The sequence below is a fragment of the Gobius niger genome (assembly GCF_951799975.1).
Source record: "Gobius niger genome assembly, chromosome: 1".
Taxonomy (NCBI): domain Eukaryota; kingdom Metazoa; phylum Chordata; class Actinopteri; order Gobiiformes; family Gobiidae; genus Gobius; species Gobius niger.
Window position 1 is genome coordinate 42946188 of NC_136852.1, and position 24054 is coordinate 42970241.

At 43.0% G+C, this 24054-nt stretch overlaps 1 protein-coding gene across 1 annotated transcript; it reads right to left on the reverse strand.

Moving 5' to 3' along the window:
• Positions 1-260: 260 nt before the first annotated feature.
• Positions 261-23354, reverse strand: LOC306974365 (disintegrin and metalloproteinase domain-containing protein 28-like; the record flags this gene model as incomplete). The annotated part of the gene is made up of 18 exons (XM_079571567.1): positions 261-506; positions 1963-2043; positions 3104-3260; positions 3332-3437; positions 5064-5259; positions 7074-7163; positions 9888-10068; positions 11618-11748; positions 11835-11916; positions 12705-12871; positions 12968-13039; positions 13114-13176; positions 14552-14729; positions 16397-16473; positions 16551-16629; positions 16702-16778; positions 18642-18730; positions 23297-23354. 18 exons carry the CDS (start codon positions 23352-23354, stop codon positions 342-344), a joined length of 2049 nt encoding a protein of 682 aa, XP_079427693.1. The 3' UTR covers positions 261-341.
• Positions 23355-24054: the final 700 nt, after the last annotated feature.

A 24054-nucleotide genomic window follows, 5' to 3' on the forward strand; every position in this document is an offset into this window, starting at 1 on the left:
TCAGGTCATGTGGGGGTTAAAAAAATGGAGACAAACAAGTTAGGAACGGTTTTCTTGGAGCTTTCAAATGAGGCGTTCCTCTGGCCTATAGGCTGAAAGCACCAGGCAAGAGGCTTTTAGATTGGGGGTAATGCCAAATTCGTCATGTAAGACAGTGAATCTCATCCAATAACAATATACACAACACATACTAAAGCAGATTGTTGATCATTAAAGCGAGCACAAGTGCTAATTCCATGGGGGCCCCTGGCTGTTTAGCGTTGATATCTTCCGGGTTGAAAGGTTTGGGAACCCCTGTCCCAGAGCGAGGCGTGAGGAAGCAGAGGATCGACCGTCGCCACTCACCGAAACACAACCAAAAGTGGAAAGAAAAGAGATAAATAGTGGCCGCACAAAGCAGGGCTGTGGTTGTCGGCGCTAACAGAGCTGGAGTCCTTGTCCTCGACGTCGCAGTACGGAGGCTTCCACCCCGGCTCACACTGGCACTCCCCCTTGTGGTTACACACCTGAAGGACACACATTTTAATCACTCATCACATACATCCAAACTTAAGTGGAATGTCATTATAAAGCTTCTAAATCTACGTCTTTCACCGCCACGAATCCTGTTGAGTCAAATAATGTAAAGTGTGGAGTCTGTAGGAGCTTCTAAAGTGAAGATGTTGTTGCAAGAGTGGAATGAAAAGCACAATTTGAGAAAACAGGCCCTAAAGTAGAGTAACACCTGCACATGCACTCTGCCACTGCCATCTCCCACAAAGGAAATGACCATATTTGGATTACAGCATCATCTCGGTCACCGCCTTTCATGCTACACGTGGATACCAAACTGTCGGTGTTTGTGGATGAATAAGCGTGGGGGGAAAAAACAAAGCGTATTAAAATAAGCATCGTAAGAGGAGCGTTTGGTCCATTTTGTTCTTTGACATTAAAGCTTAAAGCTGCATTGTGTAACTTTTTAAGCTGGAAAAAAAAGTTGATGTTTGTGTGTATTTGACCTTGTAGTGATCCCGTGGCTGTCTGAGTGGTCAGCGTGGTGACTTTACTTTCCATCACAGTGGTCTGTACACTCCAGGATCAATAGGTTTTCACTGCTGACGGACACTCTCACCAGAAAACCTACAAAACAATTGATCCTGGAGTGTTGTAGAGACCACTATGATGGAAAGTAAAGGCGCCATGTTGACCACTCATACAGCCACTGGGTCCCTACAAGGTCAAATACGCACAAATATCTTTTTATTTTTCACATCAAAAGTTGCACGATGCACCTTTAAGTTGTTAAAGGCGGGGGGTATTATGCAAAATCGACTTTTTCAAGCTTTACATCATGTTATTCTGTCACTCCCTCATTAAAAACATGCCTGAAGTGTTGCCTTGGCACATTCACGTATTTTTGAGTAATCTGTAAAAACTCTGATGGCGGCCATTTTAGGGATAGGTTTGCCTGAGTCCTCCTAGGAACGCCCCCACCTCCTGGAGACGCCTCCGAGCTTTCGTCACCAGCCGAGTAAACAACCACTGCTGGAGGGGGCGTGTAGGAAAGGGTCAGAGGTTCTTAAAGAGACAGAGGCCTATTTCAAGACATTCACCAGCCATTTTGAGAGAGCAGTTTTATACACGGCAGTTTTTCTAATTTACTGCATTTACAGACCAACAGAAGGTTTGGTCATCATTGTAGTGTGATATAAACTGGTGCTATGTGATTGAAAAAAGCATAATACCCCCTCTTTAAGTGAAAAAAAGTTGTTATAATCTCCACTTTGACCACTGTGTGAAAAATCACTGTTTTCACCTGCAGCGTTTCACCTTCAAATGTTCTCCTCCATTTATTGGAATGGAGACAAATCTTTAGGAATGACAGATGCTTAGGTTCTCCTGCATTTGTGTCATTAAAAGTACTGCCTTTCTCCGAAAAGCCTGACTTGCTGCCTCTTGTATAACTGCTGTAAATGCACTCACGGAGCGGCCCGGGCATTGGGCGGAGCACTTGGCGGTCCTGTAGGCCGTTTCCAAGTCCACGCACTGGTTCTGGCTGCAAACCTACAACGTAAAACAAACGAGAAGTTGTTAGAGTCATATTGAGCCAGTCAGTTTGTCATGCCTTGCTTTCATTATGCAGTAAAGTCAGCCATTTTTCAGGTTTAGACATGGTTTAGATGTAAAGTTAAATTTTGATCCTTGTGGGACCCCGGTTTAGTCGTGGGTTGGATTCAGGGGCGAACTGGCCATATGTCCATTCTGGAAGAAGAAGCCCCAGTGGCCCACAGAAGGGCCACTGGGGCTCTGGGGCCACCTGGGGCCACCTTAACTGAGCTTTACCCAAATCTAAAAGCTAAAAAGAAAAGCATCAAAAAAGCGTCAGAAAAGAGGATGAAAAGAAAACAAAAATGTGCCGGAAAAGCAACACAAAAAGTGACGAAAAATGTGATGAAAAGTCAACAAAAACACGACAACAAAGCGAGGAAAAAAGTAAACAAAAACGTGACAAAAACGCAATAAAAAAGTGACAAAAACAACAAAAAATGATAGAAAAAAAGTGACAAAAACGCAATAAAAAAGTGACAAAAACACAACTAAAAAGTGACAAAAACACAACAAAAAATGATAGAAAAAAAAGTGACAAAAACACAATAAAAAAGTGACAAAAACACAACAAAAAATGATAGAAAAAAAGTGACAAAAACGCAATAAAAAAGTGACAAAAACACGATAGAAAGCCACAAAAAAAGTAATGAAAAAACAACAAAAATATGACAAAATGTTACAATCACTTTTTCAGGTCTTAGCTTTCAAATGAGCCGCTACATTGTCGCTCTCCAGTCGAGAAGCTTTTAGATTTGGGTACAGCCGAACTGGAGAAAATGCGCTCCGTTAAGGCGGGTGGTTGGGCCAGGCTGGTCAGAGTCCAGGGCTGTTTTTCAGTCCCAGTCCGCCCCTGGTTGGATTTGATCTCGGCTTGTTGGTATTTGGGAGGTTAGTACTTTAAAGCACTGCGATTTTATTTTCTATTTTGTTTTTTGTGAGCCCATCGGCAAATTATTATGAAGCAGCGTTGAAAAATCCTAAAGCAGTTTTATTCTGCTGTGCACCTGCTGCTTACCTTCCCGTCCCCGCACTTCGTCCCGGTTTGGACCTGGGAATGATCTTTGGTGAAATCGCGAAAGAATGTGGATTTGCAGTCGCCCCATTTCAGCCAATTGCCGTAGGTCGAGAATTCATTCCCGTTGTGACAGAAGAGCTTTCCGCAGAAGATGTCTCTGAAACACGGAAAACGTTTGTCGTGGTTTAGCTGATCTTTCCTCTTTTTAATGTTTCCTTGTGCTCTCACTTTTCGGGGCAGGCGAAGTACTCGTCGTTTGAGGGGCGCTTGCAGTAGCCGTAGAGCGCTCCCTGTTTGTTTGCTTCAAAGCAGTCGGCTTGGCCCTCGATGGCGCCTGCAAAGAACAGCAACAAAATTAGCTCAACAAAAGAAATGTAAATGGTGAAGACTAGGGGTCCTGCTGAGACATAAACGCCACAGGACGGGACGAGACACATACTGTCATTTGTAATAATAAAGATGAAATATTTCCTTTTACTGAACAGTTAAAAGTCCTATATCATGCAAAATCGACTTTTTTGGAGATTTTAATCATGTTGTTCTGCTACTTCCTTATCAAAAACATCCCCAGAGTGGTTTTTGGCTTCATTCATGCAGTTCTCAGCAATCCTCCTGAATCCTGCTCTCGGAGCTGCTGCGGCTCCCTCTGCTGGTGAACGACTGACTTGTTCCGTTGTGTCCTCAGAGCGGAACGAAAGTGCTTGACATCTGTAGTGTCTATGCTTACGGCCTGATCTTAATTTGTAAAACAGCTTTTTCATTATTTCTGTTGTAAGAAAGAAATAAAGGAAAAAAATGTTATGATGTTATGATCGCGCTGGAAGTTGTGAAGAAGGAGCTCTTTCTAACCTACTCTAGTGTTTTTTTCTGTGACTCTTGATGGATGTTTGGTGAACCTTCCCCAAGAATGTGGAATTGGATTAACTTTTATAATCAACGCGAGCCCCATAATGTAAACAGCAATGGATCGGAGCGGTGAGTCAATCCAAACGCGTGTTAGCTTGTGTGTTAGCTTGTGTGTGTTAGCCATTTATGAAGCTGTGTTGCAGATGTCAACTCCTTGTAACTGCATTATGAAGTAACTTCCCATTTTGCTGTGTATTTTCTACTACGGTAAAGTTGTATGAGCGGAGAGAGGGGGCGGAGTTAACTGAATCGAACCGTTGTGTCTTCTGGGTTTGAAAAATACCTCCAGAAAATACTCATATTTATCACAGAAATTAGTGCTCCATAATGGTAGAGGTACAATATATCATATAAATGCCAATAGTTTAATTTGGAATGGCTAAAATAGCATGATACAGATCCTTTAATACTGAACAGTTACGGCCTAGTAAAGTAAAGAAGAGATCTTGTGTCAGTCTTATCACTGCTATCTACTCTCTAAAGATATTGATCCTCTTAGTTTTTTGTATTCTAGATTTTTACCACACATTAAATGAACATATTATGGAATGTAATTTTATTTGTATAGCACTTTTCATATGACACAAGTCGCCCAAAGCACTTCACACAGTGGTGATAAGCTACATATGTTAGAGTTACAAACATAACATGGACATACAATGGGGAAAAAAAGTATTTAGTCGAAATCCGATTGAAAGTCTATGGGGAACTGACCAAAAACTTTTGCTGTTACTACTCTTCATTTCAAAATAAAAGTCGTGCCACCGTGACATTTTAAGATTACAAATTGTTGGTGTTAGTGATTTCAAAAGCTTTAAAACAATGAATATTCATCAATGATGGCTAATTTGAAAGATATTTTACATATAATGATACCATCATATTTAGACTCACACTTAAACTTTTTCTAATCTTATCTGCTGGACTACAAGTGCTAACCACTGCGCCACCGTGTTTATCATTGGTATTTGTCACCACTGTGTAACATTTCAACTAGAAAATCTACGAGAATACACACATTTACATGATTACGGCTGTTTCTTTTGGTGCTGACCTGGTCCGAACATCTTCCGGCACTGGTCCAGTCTCTGAGGGCACTCTCCTTCGTAGCAGTATCCCAGGCCTCTGTCACAGGGCATTCCGTTCACCGCGAACACGTCCTCCGGACACCCGGCGTTCGCTCCGTCGCAGTACTCGGCCAGGTCGCACTCGTCCTGCTTCCGCCGGCACTCACGCGAACGGGGCAGGATCTGACAGGTACAAGAAAACAGAGAGGAAGAGGCATTTGTCTCATCTTCTACCATCTACTGCTTATCCAGGACATAAAGATTCCCCCAATTATGGAATTTTGACTTTGGACCAGAGCTAGATTTGACAACATTTTGTCGCTTGTGTTGTGAAAACATCTGGCTGATCCTGAACACAAAGCTGTGAATGAAATAGTGTTTCCTGATTCTTTGCTTGTCCTTTGGTAACAGGGGAATAGTTTTACTACTTTCCTCCCACACTTAACGCAAACCTCGCCCAGCTTTCACCCCTCCTGCCCCTCCCGAACACGCGGAGGCGCCCTCCCCGACAAAACTCCAATCTCCTCATTTTTGAGGTTCAACTCATTTTTGTAACTTTTTTGTCATTTTTTGTCACATTTTTGTCATTTTTTGTCACATTTTTGTCATTTTTTCATCAATTTCTTGTCAATTTCTTGTGACATTTTTGTGACATTTTTGCCACTTTTTTATCCTTGTTTTCGTCTCAGTTTTGTTGCTATATTCACAGCTTTTTTCCAGAAGCTTTTGGATTGGGGTAAAGCCAAACTGGAGAAAATGTGCTCGGTTCAGGTGGGAGTTAAGAGGTTAATTGGTTGACAAAAATATTGAGAGATTTAAGTCAAAGCTTTAGTCTAATTTAGTAAGTAATTTAGTTTGAGACCAATTCCAGATAAAATATAAATAAATGTTACTTTGACTAAAATCATGATGAAACATTTCAGAGAATGAAATGAACTCCAACCTTGGCATTTTGTGGAATAAGTGATTTATGTGAGTCTGGAAAATTAGCATTTGTCCACCGATCAGAACAAGTTTAATGAAGCTTTCTGGATTTGAAGAGACATATTTCTGGAGGTCATTGTATTGTGGTCAAAAGTCCATGAAAGTCAAATGTGTGTGATATGGGTGGACAGAGCCGTGGGACAAAATTTACCCTCAAAATACTTTTTCTGTGCATAAATCCTATTTATTAACCTCTTAACTCCCGCCTGAACCGAGAGCATTTTCTCCAGTTCAACTTTACCCAAATCCTGTAAGCCAGTGTAACACCTCATTTGAAAGACCTACAAAACTAAATTGATCTTTTTCCTCACATCATATTTTTTTTCATCGCTTTTTTTGTTGGGCAGTCATCTCGTTTTTGTCAAATTTTCGTCACTTTTTCGTCACTTTTTCGTCAAATTATTCGCATTTGCTTGTCATATTCTTATCACTTTTTCATCCTTTTTTTTTGCAATTTTTCGTCAAATTTCAAGGTTCAAGGTTCAACTTCATTAATGTCCCGAAGGAAATTATTATGCAGCAGGAGTCCACACATAATAAAGCAAAAACAAACAAAAAACACAGTGGGACAACAATTGTGTTTGGGACAAAGATCATACAGTCACAGCATCATCAGTCCGGCTCTGGAGCTGAGAGACAATCAGCATAAGATCGAATAAATACAAAAATTATTTATAAAAAAAAGGTTGGCATTTTTTTGGCAAATTTTTGTCCATATTTGTCATTTTTTGTACATTTTTTGTCACTTTTTTTGTCAATGTTTTCTCACTTTTTTCACATTTTCATCCTTGTTTTTGTCTCAGTTTTGTCGCTATTTTCACACCTTTTTTCCAGAAGCTTTTGGACTGGGGTAAAGCTGGAGAAAATGTGCTCGGTTCAGGCGGGAGATAAGGGGTTAATATTGCCTGCAGTTCACAAACTATCCACCAGGGGGTGCTGCAGTGCCCTCAGCACCCTGGGTTCCCACGGCCTTGTGGGTGGTTCAAATGAACGTTTAACAAAGCGGTTCATACCTTACAGTCCTCGCAGCACGCTCCCTCCGCGCACTGCGACCCCGCACTGAGCTGGCAGGTCGTGGCGTTGCAGCACGGGTTCCTACACACCTGTCACAACAAAACAGCGGTGAACATTTGTGAAGAAAGAGCGAGGATCTGCACGGCTGCGCTCGTCTACGTCAATGAAAGGGAGTCGCTCGTGTCGCCCGAAGCTCTTCACATCAGTCCATTAATCATTCACTCAGTGGTGGTCATCAGGGTTCTTTGATCATTGAGTTTTATTTTGCTAAAGGAAGAGGGCTCCAGGGAGTTGACTCTTACTGGTCACTGAGTAAAGATTGCTCAGTAACCAGCGCTGAGTCTGGCAGAGCAGGGATTCACAACAAGTGTAGCTTTGACACCCACCATCATCGACCAAGGGAGCCCTGGCCAACATAACCTCACCTGCAAGCAGAACTGTCGTGGTATTTGTGAGTTCACTAACACACAACAATCCATCTTGTGCTGCTCCCACTGATCTGTTTGAAACCAAACCAGCAGCATACCGTCGTACTCATTTCGTACAAGGGTCTGGACCTTCACAATCGAGCTCCGTTATCAGGTGAGAGGGGTGAACTCCTTTGAAACGATTGGATTTGATTTTCGCTAGCGTTGGGTCGTGACATATGTAATGCGCCCGAGTGAGTGAAGCAGCCATCATAACTCTTGGGAGCATTCCTTGCGCATCCCAAGGCTTTAAGGCGAGACACTGCAGGTGAATAGGGAAAAAATGTATATTTACAGATATCAATTTGAAACTTTTGCTGTCGATCACTGGCATAAATGTGAGAAAAAAATACATTGCAAGTTTTCTGTCATTTTATCTTTTCATATAAGAAAAAGTGTTTTATGCCTAAAAATACCCCAAATTTCCCCTCTTTTTGGCGACGAAATCTGAATAATGGATAGAGCGACATTCAAAGTTATGGTTTCATTTTATTGATAAATGAGTTGCAGAGACTTTTTCAGAGGGGATTTTGGATTTCTTGTTTAGTTTTTTAGTGGAAAAATGTGGAAAGATGTCATTTTCGCCTTATTTTTTGACATTCAAAACTCAATAAATGGGGCTAGGGATTAATAATAAAAAATCCCTCTAAAAAAATCTTCCAAATATTATACAGTCCGAGGCTGGAAAATTTGAAGTCTTTAGGTCCGACTGACGTGGACATAGTGTCGCCACAATGACAGAAAAATGTGTTTTGAGAAAAAGGCCCTTTAAATTGTGTTCTCCCATGTAAGTCTATGGGGGAACATTGAATCAGCGCAATATTTAAACATTCTTTTGTGAAGATTTGGCATATTTTTGGTTTTTGGGTGAAAGCTTATATGTTCAGAGACCAATTTGGCCCAAAACCTGAAAACTGAAAAAATTTAGTTTTGCCTGTAGTGTCTCCCCTTAATTTCAATATCTGGATATTTGGGAGCTGAACCAGAACGGATTGAAGAGCTTCCTTTACTTTCGTATCCGCCGCCATTGCCAAACTACAACCAGCAAATGCGGCGCAAATGCTTGACGTCACCGACAACACCCGCCTCCCCCGCTCGCTGAATGGTAGGTAGAAAGTCAACCGATGTAACGCAGCCAATGAGATCAGACCCAGACGCACATGTAGGGAAATTATAGTTGACCAGAGTTTACGGATGGCTAAGGCCAGGCTACTGCTGCAGACTCACAAACAACAGATCTTTGTGATTTGTTGTTTTGAGACTTGGCTGCGATTGGCTAAAACGATAAGCGCTTGATTCAATCAGCAGCAACACCAGATGGACATCAGTGCTAATGTTACTCGCACTTTATGATCAATCTGGCTCTTGTTATGGTACGGCCAATAGGCAATCAGCGGCACAACCCACTTGCATTTCATGTAAAGGGCCTGATCTTCCGTCTGCCGCAACAACATTGCTCAAGACAAAGTTGGTATCTTGCGTACAAACAGTGCTTTCGCCGGTCGCCTGAGGACATCTCTTAAGGAAAAAAGGGGTAGGCGGAGGTGCGGTCTGCTTCGAACAATCCTGACTACAACGGCCGCTTGCTGCCTACTCTTAACTCTTGTCTTCTTGCGCACAGTATCTTATTAAGCTGTCACAGGATTAACAACAAACTATTTCGCCTACTGGGACCACAAATCGATGGCGCTAGTATTAAAGGGAGCCGGATAAACTCCGTGCAGTAGATGGGTGATCGTGCCCCCGCTGCCACCCACAGTAGCGGAAAATATTCCAGTCTGGTATGGGCTGTAGGAGTTAAAGCTTGGGGTGGCCACTGCTGTGCATAACATGACCATGGGAGTCTGTCCAGCCCCTGTCCAGCCACATATTGTGCCAGATCTGAAGCTGCAGATTTCACAGAACCCCCACCGTCAGCGCAAAAGTCTGTGTTTAGAAACACAAGATCGGACCCATTGTGTCTTAAGACAGATAATAAGTAAATATATTTTTTCATATTTTTACAAATTGCTTATTGTCCAATCCATCAAACTTAATTAACTATGCAGCCCTACTTCAAAATGATATCACTCAGGTAGAAGGGACAAAAGATTCAATTCTAACATTTCCACATAATGCTGAAAATAGACTTGTCTTGTTTTTGCCATCTGCAGTTGAAGAGCGGTGTTGAAACTTGCTGCAGAGCCCTTGTGCGCTCCAACGCCCCCAAGACACAAAAATACAGCGCAACAAACAATGAGTCGAGTCTTGTTCTAATAAAACACGTAGCCTCCAGGCACGTACAGGTCTGAACAGAGCTGTGGGAGTCGGGGAAGTTAGTCCAACAGCAGATATCTAGTCGCTTACTTCTTCAGACCCGCAGTCACAGAGCTCTCCCTTCTCCACGAAGCCGTTCCCGCAGACAGGGGACGCCACCAGGGTTTTATAGAGCGGTTTGTCCAGGAGGCAGTTCACGCTTCGGCCCGTCAGAAACTCCTCGTAGTACGAGCGGCTGCAGGTGCTGAAGTCGTGAGGGACGCTCCAGCTCCTGCGTCAGACAATGTTGTTATTACGTACTAAAATAACCAGATTTTTTTCCTGTAACCCGGTTCGACCAACCCAGATATGGAGCTAGTGGATGAGTGGTACTACAAAGTGCTTTATCAGTCAGTTTAGTTAACCTTGGGTTTCTCTCATTATTTGTGAGGCATTCATAAAGGAGGAGGCAGCGCCAAGCGGCCAATCACAGAAAAGACACAGCTCATCGGAATATCAGAATCTATCACTAAACTCATGACGAATATATTATACAGCGCCATGAACGGCACGAGTCCGAGCAGCATATAAGGAGAATGTTTACATTTGTTAACAATCTTTATTACTGAAATGCAACTCGTAGTATCATGTGAACGAGAAATAAGCCTTTTTCATGTAGTCGTCTACAGTCAGCCACATGTGCAGTAAAGTTACAACACGATGCCACTAAAATGTGAGCTTTGAAATAAAGGACTTCCTCCTCTTCCCTCTCTGCCCGTCACTCTTAGGTTGGAGTGGATGATTCTCTCCTCTGATTGGTCAAATAGCTGTCTTCTGGAGATCTGCCCTGCTAGAAAGTTATCCAGCTTTATCCAGAGTTAACACTGAACTCCAGCTTCGTAGTACACTGCTCTGGAGCACGCTGAGGTCTGCACAGAGGCTCCTCATTGGTCATAATCACTTGCACGCGGCTTCTCAAAACACTAGGGAAACTAGCGAAAGGCCATACTGATGATGCTTATTTTTTTGGACTGCTCTTTGCAATAGGACTTTTCGCTGGACACACACGATGGTGTGGAAGCTGCAGTGATTTTGTGGAGTTTCAAAGTTAACTTTTTAGCAATGGCTCGTTTACGTACTCATTTTGTGCTTCGGGTAAATGCATTGTTAGTTATTAGTCTGCTCTGCTGTTTAAATAACGTTATGTAGCTGTTTGACTGCCATTTTGATCATAGCTTGTCATATTTTTAGAGGAACAGGAAACTTTTTTCATACTGAGATATGTTCTTACCTGAGCTTAGACGAGTTGATGTGTCTCAGTTACGTAAAACGACCAAAGATGTTGTAGGTAAGAACATATCTCAGTATGGAAAAACGGTGGCCTGTTCCTTTAAGTATCCCTGTTGCCTGTTTCCTTGAACACAGCATTATTATATTTCCTTGTCAAGGGTTTATGTCAAATAACGGCATGGTAGCGCAGCGGTTAGCGCCTCCGCTTCACAGCTAGAAGGTCCTGGGTTTGATTCCCACCAGGACAGGGCCTTTCTGTGTGGAGTTTGCATGTTCTCCCCGTGCCTGCGTAGGTTTCCTCCGGGTGCTCCGGTTTCCCCTACCACTAAAAACATGTACAATAGATGAATCCTCCAGCCAGGTGATTCTGACCATCAGCCTGGCTCCACATCATGGAAATGGGTCCCCGGGCACGGCACTGCCGTCGACCACTGCTCCTTACGGGTCGCCCCAGCGGCATCGAAGGATGGGTTAAATGCAGACAAGTTTCCCTACGGGGACAATAACGTATACAAACAAAACAAACAAACAAACAAATGAGTGACATTTACTGGACGGAGGGCTCCATGATGCAATTGTCCCCGGAGCAGGTGCAGGTGCCTCCGTCGTGGGACATGCCCAGGTTATGGCCCAGTTCATGAGCCAGAGTGGCTCCGAATGCGGCCACCGAGTCTGTGTGGTCCTAAAGGGAACGAGGAGAGAGTTGGTGAGTGTGTGTTTGTGTGACAGAGAGTGAAGGGGAAGGAAAGTAAAGAATGAACCTGTTACCTGCACCACGCCCACCGAGTATCCCGTACACAGAGCTCCGACATACGCCAGTCCAACCGTGCCTCCATAAAAGTCTATCCCACTGGAACGCAAGCACATATTCTACAAAAGTTACATTCATTTTCCGCTATGTGATGAAAAAGTTACAATGATTTGGAAATGGATCAGATTTTTTCTTTTTTAACAAACAAAAACACATTTTTATTTCATGCTAAATTCAGTTGAGTCCTCAGGTCGGTGGAGAGAAACATGAGAGTTTGTGTATCTGGGTCTGGTTCACGAATGAGGGACGGATCAGTGAGGAGTCGGCAGTGATGCGGTCGCTGTATCGGACTGTTGTGGTGAAGAGGGAGCTGAGTTGGGGGTCAAAGGTCTTGATTTACCGATCGATCTACATGTTCCTACCCTCACTTATGGTCATGAGATTTGGGTAATGCCCAAAAGGACAAAAAATCCCTCCTGGTCACCTCCCTCGGTGCCATGCCATTGGTCCGACAATCCATTAGTCCTACGTCTCATTATCCCCCCCAAAAAATTCCATTGAGCAGAAGTGCCAGTCTATCAGATTCAAGGACGTTTCCTAGGGAGTTGACCCAGGACACACTGGAGGGACCATGTCATGTCTGTGGCCTGGTGTCACCGCGGGCTCCTCCCAGAACAGCTGGGGGAGCTGTGCGTGAAAGGGAAGTCTGGGCATCTCTGCTGAGACTGCTGCCCCTGTGACCCGACCCCGGATAAAGGGGAGGTCAATGGATGGATGGATAAATTGAGAGTTACAAACACACAATTTACTAGAACGCTTTCTTGGGAACACCACGAGCTCTGAACTGAGCCACTCCGCTGCGAGGTTTCTGCCATCCCATTACAGACCTGATGAGATGTGCGCAGTCGTGCTTTGTGTTGATCAGCTCCTTGTTCCTCCAGTTCCTGAAATTATCCAGGTTTTGTCCCGTGTCTGAAGTGACCAAGATTTTGTCTCTGTCGGTCCAGATCTCCAAACCCACCAGAGCCACGAAGGTCAGCAGTGGTTCGTAAGCCTAGGAGAACAACATACGTCGAATTTAGTCCCAACGACAACAAAACTTTCCTCTGTTATTTTTTAAAATAGTTTTTAAAAGCTTGCTGCTTCTCACCATATTGACAAAGTTGACCACGTCAAACACCCTCTTCCTCAGTTTTTCCTTGTCGTTGCCCATCCTCATAAACTGAAAAGCAACACCATTAATAGCAACATGCGTCTTAAGTCAACGATATTTTGTGATGGCCCTGCTGTTCCTACCTCTGTCTTATCAACAACGAGGTAGAGCTCCACGTACTTCGGCTGAGAAAGGATGCCCAGGCCCTGGACATGAGAGAGAAAACATGTTTTAAGTGATCTTTGCGATAACATTATCATTGCGTTATTTTACCAAACTAATTCAATGTTACAACAGACACCAATCCAGCCCCAAAACTAAATTCGGAAAACTATAACTAAAACTGAAACTGAACTTTTACACATTTATAAGTCCTGTGCAGTCTTTGTTTTAGGCTGAGTTGGCAAAAAAATGTGTTGAACTCAGTCATATGGAAGACTTTAGTGATTTTGCGATGTATTGTGGCCATATGTATTGTCCAAAAAAACAAATTGCTCAAGATTACATGGCGCCAGTGAGTTACTGAAGGACAGTCAGTCTCATTTTTGTGTGTTGTTTTTTGATATTAGCCGATAGCTCCTTCTGAGATTAACCTCTTAACTCCCACCTGAACGGATCCCCTTTTCTCCAGTTTGGCTTTACCCTAATCAAAAAGATTCTTGGGGAACAAGCACCAAAATAGCCACAAAAAATGAGAAGACAACAAGAATGTAAACGCAACAAAAATGTGACAAAAATGTGACAAAAATTCAACAAAAATGTGACAAAAATTCAACAAAGATGTGATAAAAATTCAACAAAAAGTGACAAAAAAATGTGACAAAAATGGAAAAAAAAGAAAGAAAAAAAAACATACAAAAGGTGACACAACACAGCAACAACGCGAGGAAAAAGATCAGTTTTGTGGGTCTCAGCTTTCAAATGAGGTGTTACACAGGCCTATATAATAGCCAAAGAGGACAGAATGCATTTGGTTTAGGCGGGTGGTAAGAGGTTAATACTCCTCCTCAATGAACACAGTCGTCTCCTCTAGTCAAGTATTTAACACGTAGCGAGTGACTTTCCATTATATGAACGTTTCTTCACACAAGATAAAATTGAAAACATGCTGACAATTTTATATTGAAGGCAGTGACCAAAAGCAAGGGGTCACTTCAGTGGTTTTGTTAAAATGTTATCATTAGTGATGCCTCTCCACTGGGGGCGCTGTTGCTGCCTTCTTCTTTCTTCTGAACTCGGAGCTCCCAGATCATCTCTGAGTTTACAAGTTACACTTTGAGCGGCATCCCAAGGCCTTTTCCCAAGTGGTAGGTCCGAAATTGACCGGTTACCAGCTTGGAAAGTTGTCTGTAATCCGCGAGCATGGTGCTGACTGTCCTGTGTTGCCATGGAGATAAGCAGCGATACGATGGGGATATATTGTACAGCCCTATATTGTGTATTCAGTTCTTTCATATTCATCAAAAGACAAAGCCCTGTTCAAGCCGTCATCTGCACTGGATTGCTTTAGATCTGGATGTTCCGCCTCTTCATCAGCGTAAATAATCCCGTAATAAAGTATTGATTAACGTTATTAGTCACCTTAGATCTGGTCCTGCTCGGCGGCTCCTCGTCCGCGGCCCACGTGTTGTTGGTGACGCCGCACGTGCGCGGGGGGGCGCTCTGTTCCCCGAGGAGAGTCGTCACCGCGTGATCCCCCTGCGGGTCCGAGGTCAGAGGAGCGATCAGGTACCGCAGAGCTGAAGTCCGGAAGTATCCACTGAAGAGAAGAACGTTTTTATACCAGTTTAGTCGATGTCTCTCTCTCTTCTCTAATTGGGTGAACTGTAGAAAATGTTTGTTGTGTCCAAACTTATCCACAACTTTCCTAACATATCATCCCAATTCTTCACTGTGACAGGATTAGAGGGACATTTCACAACTTGCAGGGTCACGTTACCGAGTCATTGCCGTGGAAATGATAGAAAAGTCGCCCCCAAGAACATTCGGTTCATACAAATGCTTTAAAATTAGATGCACCGTGTTTTGCAAAAAACACTGTGGACAAAACACATTTTGCTCCTCTACAACAAGGGTAGGCAACGTCAGGCCCTCTAGCACAGAACCTCTGGCCCCCAATGTGATTTTGAGAAATATTTTTATGCAAATAAGGGAGCAAATACTGAGAAAGTATCTTTTTATAGTGTATTTTTAAAAATATCCTTGCAGAACATCCCACTTGGTCATATATAATGTAAAACAGTGATTCTCAACTGGTGGGTCGGGACTCAAAAGTGAGTCGTGAGCCTCAGTATTTTCCATCTGAAGCTACACAGAAACACACTGGAGTCTGCTAAAATGAATGTTATTGGGTTATTTTGATCATAATTTTCAGTCTTAAAGGAATAGTTCACCATTTTTCCATACTGAGATATGTTCTTACCTGAGCTTAGACGAGTTGATGCGTACCTGTCTGGTCTTGGTGCCTGTGGAGGAGCGTGGTCGCTTCCAACTTCACCCCGTTTGGAGCTATAGGAATATACTGGGAGAGGCCAAATGCTAACAACATGACTGATGGCACACACAAAGACCAGACAGGTACACATCAACTCGTCTAGGCTCAGGTAAGAACATATCTCAGTATGGAAAAATGGTGAACTATTCCTTTAAAAGCAAATCTACATCTTGTTCAATAAAATCATGTGGTAAATACAATATTTGGTCTGGAAGCCGGACCACTTTAAAACATTGGCATTTGCACACAATGGTTCTTAACTTTAGGCTACAATGGTGAGGTTCGGCCCTCTGTGTTTTGGCTATGATGAAAATCAGCCCTCCGTGACGCAAACTTGCCTACCCCTGCTCTACAAGAAAGAAATCTGGTAGAACTTCATGAACTTAATGTAGCATTTAGGCTACATCCTTTTCAAGCTCTCACAGGACTTCATCGTGCTTTGAGTTAAACATTGGCATTCTCCATATGACAGAAACGTGATCAAAGCTTGTGGGAGGAAAAAGCTTGGGGGGGGACCACTGTTGGCCGACGGATTTCGTCTTCTGAAACACTGAAGAGGCACCAAGATTCCCCCACACCGGTTGAGGCGTCACAAAGAGAGCAAACGAGGAGGTATCCGGGCAAGTTAAGGAGGAGGTGGAGGAGCTGACCAGCGTGGGTTTAAGTCTGGAGCTGAAGATTTGACAGAGCGCCCCTCGTCATTGGCAAAGTCTAACACAAGATTGGGCCAATAATCTGCCATTACAGCTAAAGCCCTTATTGCCTTGACATGTGATAGTGGAAATAAAAGTGAAACCCACTGGAAATGGGTATGAAAAACGGGTAAACTCGGATGTCTAGACGACTGGGTCAGGACTGCTCCGAACTGCAGCTCTTCTTCCTCTTCATCGATCTATCAGAGGTGATTTTGACCCGGTTTAAAAGTGTCTCACCTGAGCCCGTCACATGTGCTGATACTGGCTTCTGAAGCATCCTCGCCCGCGATCTTCCCCTTGTAGTAGCAGTTGTCCTGGAAGGATGAACTGCAGGTTAAATATTGGAAAGTAAATGGTTCTGTCTTTTTTTTTTTTTACATGTTTTCCTCACGATTTGTTGTGGGACGGTGGTGACGCGGGTGCCATCCTGCAGGTAGTGTGTCTCCTGGTAGTCTTTGCTCAGGAGTTCACTGGAAATGGCCAGATTCTCATGAAACTTGTTTTAAATGTACACAACGAAGCAGTTCCATGCAGTGACTCACTCGTTCCTCTCCAGGTGCAGCTCCAGAGGTCGTCCTCCCACAGTCAGAGCGTATTTCACCCTCTGAGGTCTGTGCGACTGTGGACAGAGCGGAGCAGGTCAGGCCCGTATTTGGTTTACATCAGTGTTATGCTGATTGGGCAGGGGGACTGGCTTGCGATGGAATACACATGGGAACGCACACACCTGAGAATTTTGCTTCTGAAGCTTTTTGTTGCGATTTAGGAGAACCTTTTTTTGTCTGTGCAAGTTTTGAATGTTAAACACTGCGATCTTCCACCTGACGCGAGGACAGCGTTGCTCCAAACACAACAGTCATCTTGCCTGTGCACAGCTGTGCCGCTATTTGACTGCGCCACTGGTGAGAAGGCGTTGCATACAGAAAAAAAGACACGTAAACTGAGGCATGATTTATTACAAGCTCCTATAGCAGCCTCACATTCTTTTTCTCGATTACATCGCGCTGCCTCATGTTCTTCTTTTAGCATTATAGGCTTTTACAGGTCAAACTAAAAACTTCATTCAACTCATCGTGAGTTAAACACTGTCCGGTGTTCCGAGAGATAGAGATGTGCAGCCGGTCCCGCTGTGGCCTGGCTCTGCACTTGGCCGTAATTGTGTTTAACCTCTTAACTCCCGCCTGAACCGAGAGCATTTTCTCCAGTTCAGCTTTACCCAAATCCTGTAGGCCAGTGTAACGCCTCATTTGAAAGCTAAGAGCTACAAAACTCATCTAAATGGATCTTTTTCCTCACGTCATCAGATTTTTTCCCCATCATTTTTTGGGGGGTTTTCCAACTCATTTTTGTAACTTTTTTGTACATTTTTTGTCACTTTTTGTCACATTTGTCCTTTTGTCGTCAAATTTTTGTCCAGTTTTTGTCAAATCTTTGTCACTTTTTTGCCACTTTTTCATCATTTTTTTGTCAATTTTTAGTCATTTTTTTAGTCAACTTTTGTACATTTTTTCATCATTTTTTGATCATTTCTTGTTATTTTTTTGTCAGTTTTTTTGTCCTTTTTTGTCAGTTTTTTGTCTAAGTTTTCTCACTTTTTTGTCACATCTTCATCATTGTTTTCGTCTCAGTTCTGTCGCTCTTTTTCACCTTTTTTCCAGAAGCTTTTGGACTGGGGGGGTAAAGCCAAATTGGAGAAAATGTGCTCGTTCAGGTGGGATTTAAGGGGTTAAAGCAGTACTAAGTGACTCATGCCCCTAGAGGCCATAAGCGCAACTGCAGCTGTCGTAGCATGTTGCAATTTTTTAACTTATTAATTGTCCGTCAGAGTAAATACTACGCTGGCAGAAAAGGCGAAGGGAGAGAGGGATATTGTACATCCAACTCAAACTTGGTTGTATGCTGCTTAAGTGCTAGCCCGCAGTTAGCTTTGCCCGTTAGCTTCTTCTTCGTGATTCCATTAGTGTATATTGGTGGCTCCGGTCCGGTGGCAGTCAAGTTGCAAACATGGATTTTCTGGCTAGAGACACCAGGGGGAGATGAAAGACCCTCCAATCATCCCATTAACACTTGTATTACCCCCCGAGGGACTACGAGAAGGATTTATTAACGTAAACAAGTTGCTTAGTATTGCTTTCACACGACCCAAACAAAAGCACATATTCACCCCCACAACCCCTCTCCCTTGCCCTCGTCCCTTCCTGGCCACGGAAAGAGTCTGGTTGGAGGATAACGGTTGTTCCACTTAACATCGGCGTTGGCAATGGGAGTCTGTCCAGCCCACGTACAGCCCACTTAATGCGCCAGGTCTGGAGCTGCAACATCTTACAGGGCGCTACTATTAAATGTGTCAGCAAGTCAAAATTACTCAAATTATGATCAAATATTCTTAATTCCAGTCCAGTTTGAATTTTTGAACCATCTTTGCAATGTGATAAATCTGGCGCTTGCAACACAAAGTGAAACTCGGTGTTCTCCACGTCACCTCGGCGTGTCTCTTGTCGACCGTGTGGAGTCTGATCGGTCGAACCACCTCGTACTTTTCCCCCACGTTCAGCCCTGGACCGTGGCTCACTGTGGACGACACAACACAACGTGATTGATCTCATTATGTTTCCTGCATGCGCCAATGTTCACACACAGTCCTCCTTTCCACAGACTGTGAGGTCATTTAACACCAGAAAACAAATTAACAAACGCACTTTGACGTCACAGCAGCTACTTGTGAAGGAAACCACAGCTTTCCCAAGTGACATAAATGTATCAGTCTCTCTAACCTCTTAACTCCCACCTGAACCGAGAGGATCTTTATCCTCACGTCATCAGATTTTTTGTCCATCATTTTTTTGTTGGGTATTGAACTCATTTTCGTAACTTTTTTGTCATTTTTTTGTCAGTTTTTTTAAATCACATTTTTGTCACATTTTTTATTTTGTCATTTTTTTGTCAATTTTTTGTCATTTTTGCTGTCAAATTTTTATCACATTTTTGTTATTTTTTTTGTCACATTTCTGTCATATTTTTGGCATTTTTTGTCACATTCCTGTTATTTTTTGTCACATTTTTGTCAAATTTTTGTAATTTTTTTGTCACATTTTTGTCATTTTTTGTCATTTTTTTGTCATCTTTTGTCAAATTTTTATCACATTTTTGTCATTTTTTGGGTCAAAGTTTTGTCATTTTTTCGTCATTTTTTGTCAATTTCTTGTGACATTTTTGCCACTTTTTCATGTCAGTTTTGTTGCTATTTTCACAGCTTTTTTCCAGAAGCTTTTGGACTGGGTTAAAGCCAACCTGGAGAAAATGTGCTTGGTTCAGGTGGGAGTTAAGGGGTTAAACATGAAACATGGAGCGATGTTGTTACTTATCTCAAACTTTAAATCAAAAGGCCCACAAAATTTAATTCACAGGTTCCAAAGGTCCGAAAAATGTATTATGTCTTTGCACTTAAACTAAATATACTGTATGTCTAATCATTTATTTATCAGAGTGCATAACATGAGCAAAAAATGCATAATATTGGGGAATTTATTGTGGTATAGTATATCAAGAGTAAGAGCAGTCCTATGATGAGACACTCAAGAGTTGTAATGAGCAACATGCACTGCCCGTTGTGGGTAAACCCCTTAAACGTGGGACAGATCTAAACGGACATCAGCTGCGATTGGAGTTCTTTAATAACAACTTTATCATAGTGATTGTGATTAATGTTATGATACTTTCTTTATTCAGTGATTTAATGATTTTCACACGAGCCATTCATCTCAACTGGACCTCACGAGCGGATTATGAGCACCTGTGTCTAAACGGAGGACCATTCCAGCAGATTGTGCAGCTCTTTATACGCTGCCCCTACAGGCCAAAGCTGCAACTGCACTTATGGGCGACGGTGGCGCAGATGGTAGAGCGGGTCGTCTCATGATTGGAGGGTCAGGGGTTCGAATCCCGCCTCCTGAAGCAGCACATTGTCGTTGTGTCCTTGGGCAAGACACCCACCTTGCCTCCAGTGTCTGCGTACATTGGTGAATGAGAGTATGAATGGATGCCTTGTAGGTGGAAAAGCGCTATATAAGTTAAGACCATATAAGTTAAGACCATTTATGGGAATGCAACAAGCTGTTGAATGCCCTCAGCGAGGAGACTGCGGAGTCTTCGGGTCAGTTCCAGTTGACTGAAGAACAGTTTCATACACAAGGCCATAGGGAAGCTGAACTCCCTGTACATTAGTCTCTCAATATTATTTGGCAAAGTTGTGACACACCCTTTGTCATTGTTATTACTGAGAACACATTTCTTTTGAGCATGGACAGCATGAACCGTATTTTCCTCAGTCACCTCATGAATAAACAACTTGTTTGTATTGTTGGCAAACTGTTCCTAAGCTGTAAACCATTCACACAATAAGGCCTCCATACAAATTACATTCACACCTGGAGGCCAGGACATTCAGACCAAAGGGTGTGGGGTATTCGGACCAAGGCTGCGTCCGAAACCATCAAATTATAGCCTCTAAGCACTAACACTAGCAACTAACTCCTTTCATGGGTCGACTGTTAGACCTATGCAGTTAGTGAACTAGAGCTTCAGCAGCATTTGCACAATCCGTCCGTCCTTAAACAGGGGAAAGGGAAGTGACATCACCAACAGCTGTTTTTCTTCTTCTTTAAAGTTATTGGTGGAGTGCAGGACAAACAAAAGTGCATGTCGCCCCCTAGTGTCCAACAACAACATAGTGTCCAAACAAAGACATTTAAGGAGAAATAAAGTCCAAATGATTCTTCACATTTCAGTTATTTTATTTCAACAGCTGTTTCTTAAAGCTACAGCAGCAAATGATCCATGTGGCTTAAGTTTCTACTAAATGAAAACAAAAGCATTTAATCCATTTCCTGAGTTTCCTCTTTAACACTGACATGTGACTGAGCTGTGGGGACGACAACATGGATTTATCACTTTTATAAAGTTTGGCTTGTGCAGAATCTTAATTTTTTATTGTTATGATTTTTTTAGTTGTTAAATGTGCTCCTGTCAACAGTGTTGGGAACGTTACTTTTAAAAAGTAATTAGTTATAGTTACTCACTACTTGTTCCAAAAAGTAACTGAGTTAGTAACTGAATTACTCTATAATAAAAGTAACTCGTTACCAGGGAAAGTAACTATTTGTGTTGCTATATGTCAAAGAATTTTGTTTTTTTGTTGTTGCTGTTTTCACAAGTCAATTGAAATGGTTAGAACAGACAGGTGTTCAAAGATGTTCAAAGATGTTCATAGTAACTGAATGAACTGAATGGGGGGTGAGTGGGGGAGGCCCCTGTGACTGAGTGGTATTGTATTTGCGCCGCTGTTTTATTAATGTAGGAATATGGCCGTATTCAAAGAGAATGGGGAGGAACAAGAGTAACATGTGCCAACGATCAGGGCAGACTTTACGCACAAGCATGATGTCTCTCCGTGAAACAATCGACAGCAAATATAAGTTTACATGCCCCAGAAGGTTAGTGGCCTTGCACTGTTCTATGGAGCGGAGAGCGGGGAGAGAGGAAGAAGAAAGGCGCTGAGAGAGAGAGGGAGAAAGACGTGTCTCCGCCGCGTCCACTGCGTCTTTGGGTTAAAAATAAGTTCCAACACTACTGATCAATGATCACCACCTTGATTCTCCCCTGCGGCTGCACCGCGCTGTGGGGATGACAAGCCGCGGGTCGGGGACACAAGTAGTTTATGGAGCAGAGAGCGCGATGCAGTACTCTGCACGGACAGTCAGATGTGCGTGTTCTGCTCCGTCAGACTCCGCCCACCCTCTCCACTGCTCTCCCCATGCTGACACCGCGGCGCTTCATTCAGCCCAATTGTAACGTGCCACTTTGTTTACCCAGTAACGATAACGGCGTTGTAACGACGAGGAGAGTAATGAATTAGATTATTCCGTTACTGAAAAAATAACGCCGTTACCTAACGCCGTTCTTTTAAACGGCGTTATTCCAAACACTGCCTGTCAATCAACAGTGGTTGCGCATAAATCACTCCAGGGTGGGGGCGAGGGGGGTGGGGGGGTTTGGTGCAGTGGTTTATGGGATGGCACATAGCTCCTAATCACCGGTTAGTTAGCATCAGAGGTCCCTATGCTAAAGTGGCTATGATAGTTAGCATCAAGGCTCCTTTTCCTAACTACTTCCTAACTGACAGCCCAATTCGGAAGCATCTTGTCAAGGCGGACGCTGACGCACATCTGGTTTGGCGCAAGAGCTCTTACCAATCTGACCATTTCGGATCCAGCACTACACCCAGAAGCGTCTTCCCTGTCGTCTCCCTGTCCCTCAGAGCAGCTGAAGCTCTGTGGAAAATCCCATCAAACCTCTCTCTTTAAGGACAAGCCTCTGATTGGCCGACTCCCTCCGCTCCAAAGCAAAGGACAACACCCACCAACTGAATGTTGACTGGCTGTGTCTGCTCTGACTGACAGCTCTAACTCTGTGTCTGTGAGAGCAGTATTAGCGTTAGTATTAGCATTAGCATTAGCGGCTGTCACTGTGAAGCTACAAGAGGAAAACTGAATCTGTGGAGACAAAACATGACAAGGATGGACTGCTTCAGGGATAGATGTTGTGTTTTATGAATCTTTTAAAAGTTTTTTTGTGGATAAGAGACTTCTGTGGAGAATAAAACATCTTTTCTTTGTTCAGTCCCAAATTTGTTTAAACCTTAAGTGTTGTAACTACTGTTTGGCCTTGATTTCCTCTAAATATTAATATTGATATTAATGAATTCAATTGTTTTTATTTTACCAATGAGTCAAAAGTCTAAACAAATCCTGTCCGCACCACAGGCTGTGTTTATTAAGATGGTACAATGTTGATGCAGGTTTATGCTGGTCCGTGATGATAAATAGAGAAGCTGATGATGAGCTTCCCCTGTTTGAAGCACCAGCATAAGCTCTATAGCTATAATGTGGTCATGTGGTCATATATCATGAAAATGTTCAAAGATATTGAAATCTTTCCTAACTGCAAACAGCGACAGTGAAGTAGCAAACGATCAGAATTGTCCAAATGGAAAATAAACATTCATAGCTTTAATAGATCTGATCAGTAATACAAAAACATTCACGCAAAGTCCGTCTCTCTGCTTTCTCTTGGACTCACCCGAGACGTGAAGAGCATTCAGGAGCAACGTCCACAGAAGAACCCGTCCTGCAGCCATCGTCCCGCTCTGACAGATAATAAAAGAGACGCGGGGATTTTAACCCCCAACCTGCTGCTGCGGTCAGGCAACACCCTTCCTTCCAACACTTAATGTGTGAATCAGAGTCTGGAGCCGGTCTCAACATGAAAAGGAATGACTCTTTTATCTTTCATCAGCGGTTGCGACATAATCATTTTTGTTTTTTTTATCCCCCGGAGGTTCATTTTGTTTACTGTTTTTCACTTCATATTTTGGTTAAAGAATCGCCGGGGGGGATGATGATGATGATGATGATGATGGAAGTTGGATGTTCTCAAAGTGCTGTATCAAAGCACATTGATAGGATGTTAAAGGAACAGGCCACCGTTTTTACAAACTGAGATATGTTCTTACCTGAGCTTAGACGAGTTGATGTCTGGTCTTTGTGAGTGCCCCCAGTCACGCAAAACGACTAAAGATGTTGTTAGCATTTGGCCTCTCCCAATGTATTCCTATGGCTCCAAATGGGGGTGAAGTTGGAAGGTACCGCGCTCTTTCATGGGCACGAACAAAGACCAGGCAAGTATGTATCAACTCGTCCAAGCTCAGGTAAGAACATATCTCACTATGGAAAAACAGTGGCCTGTTCCTTTAAATGGAAGGAAAAAGTGTGGAACCTTCACAAGGAGTGGACTGAGGCTGGAGTCAGAGCGTCAAGAGCCTCCACATACAGACGGGT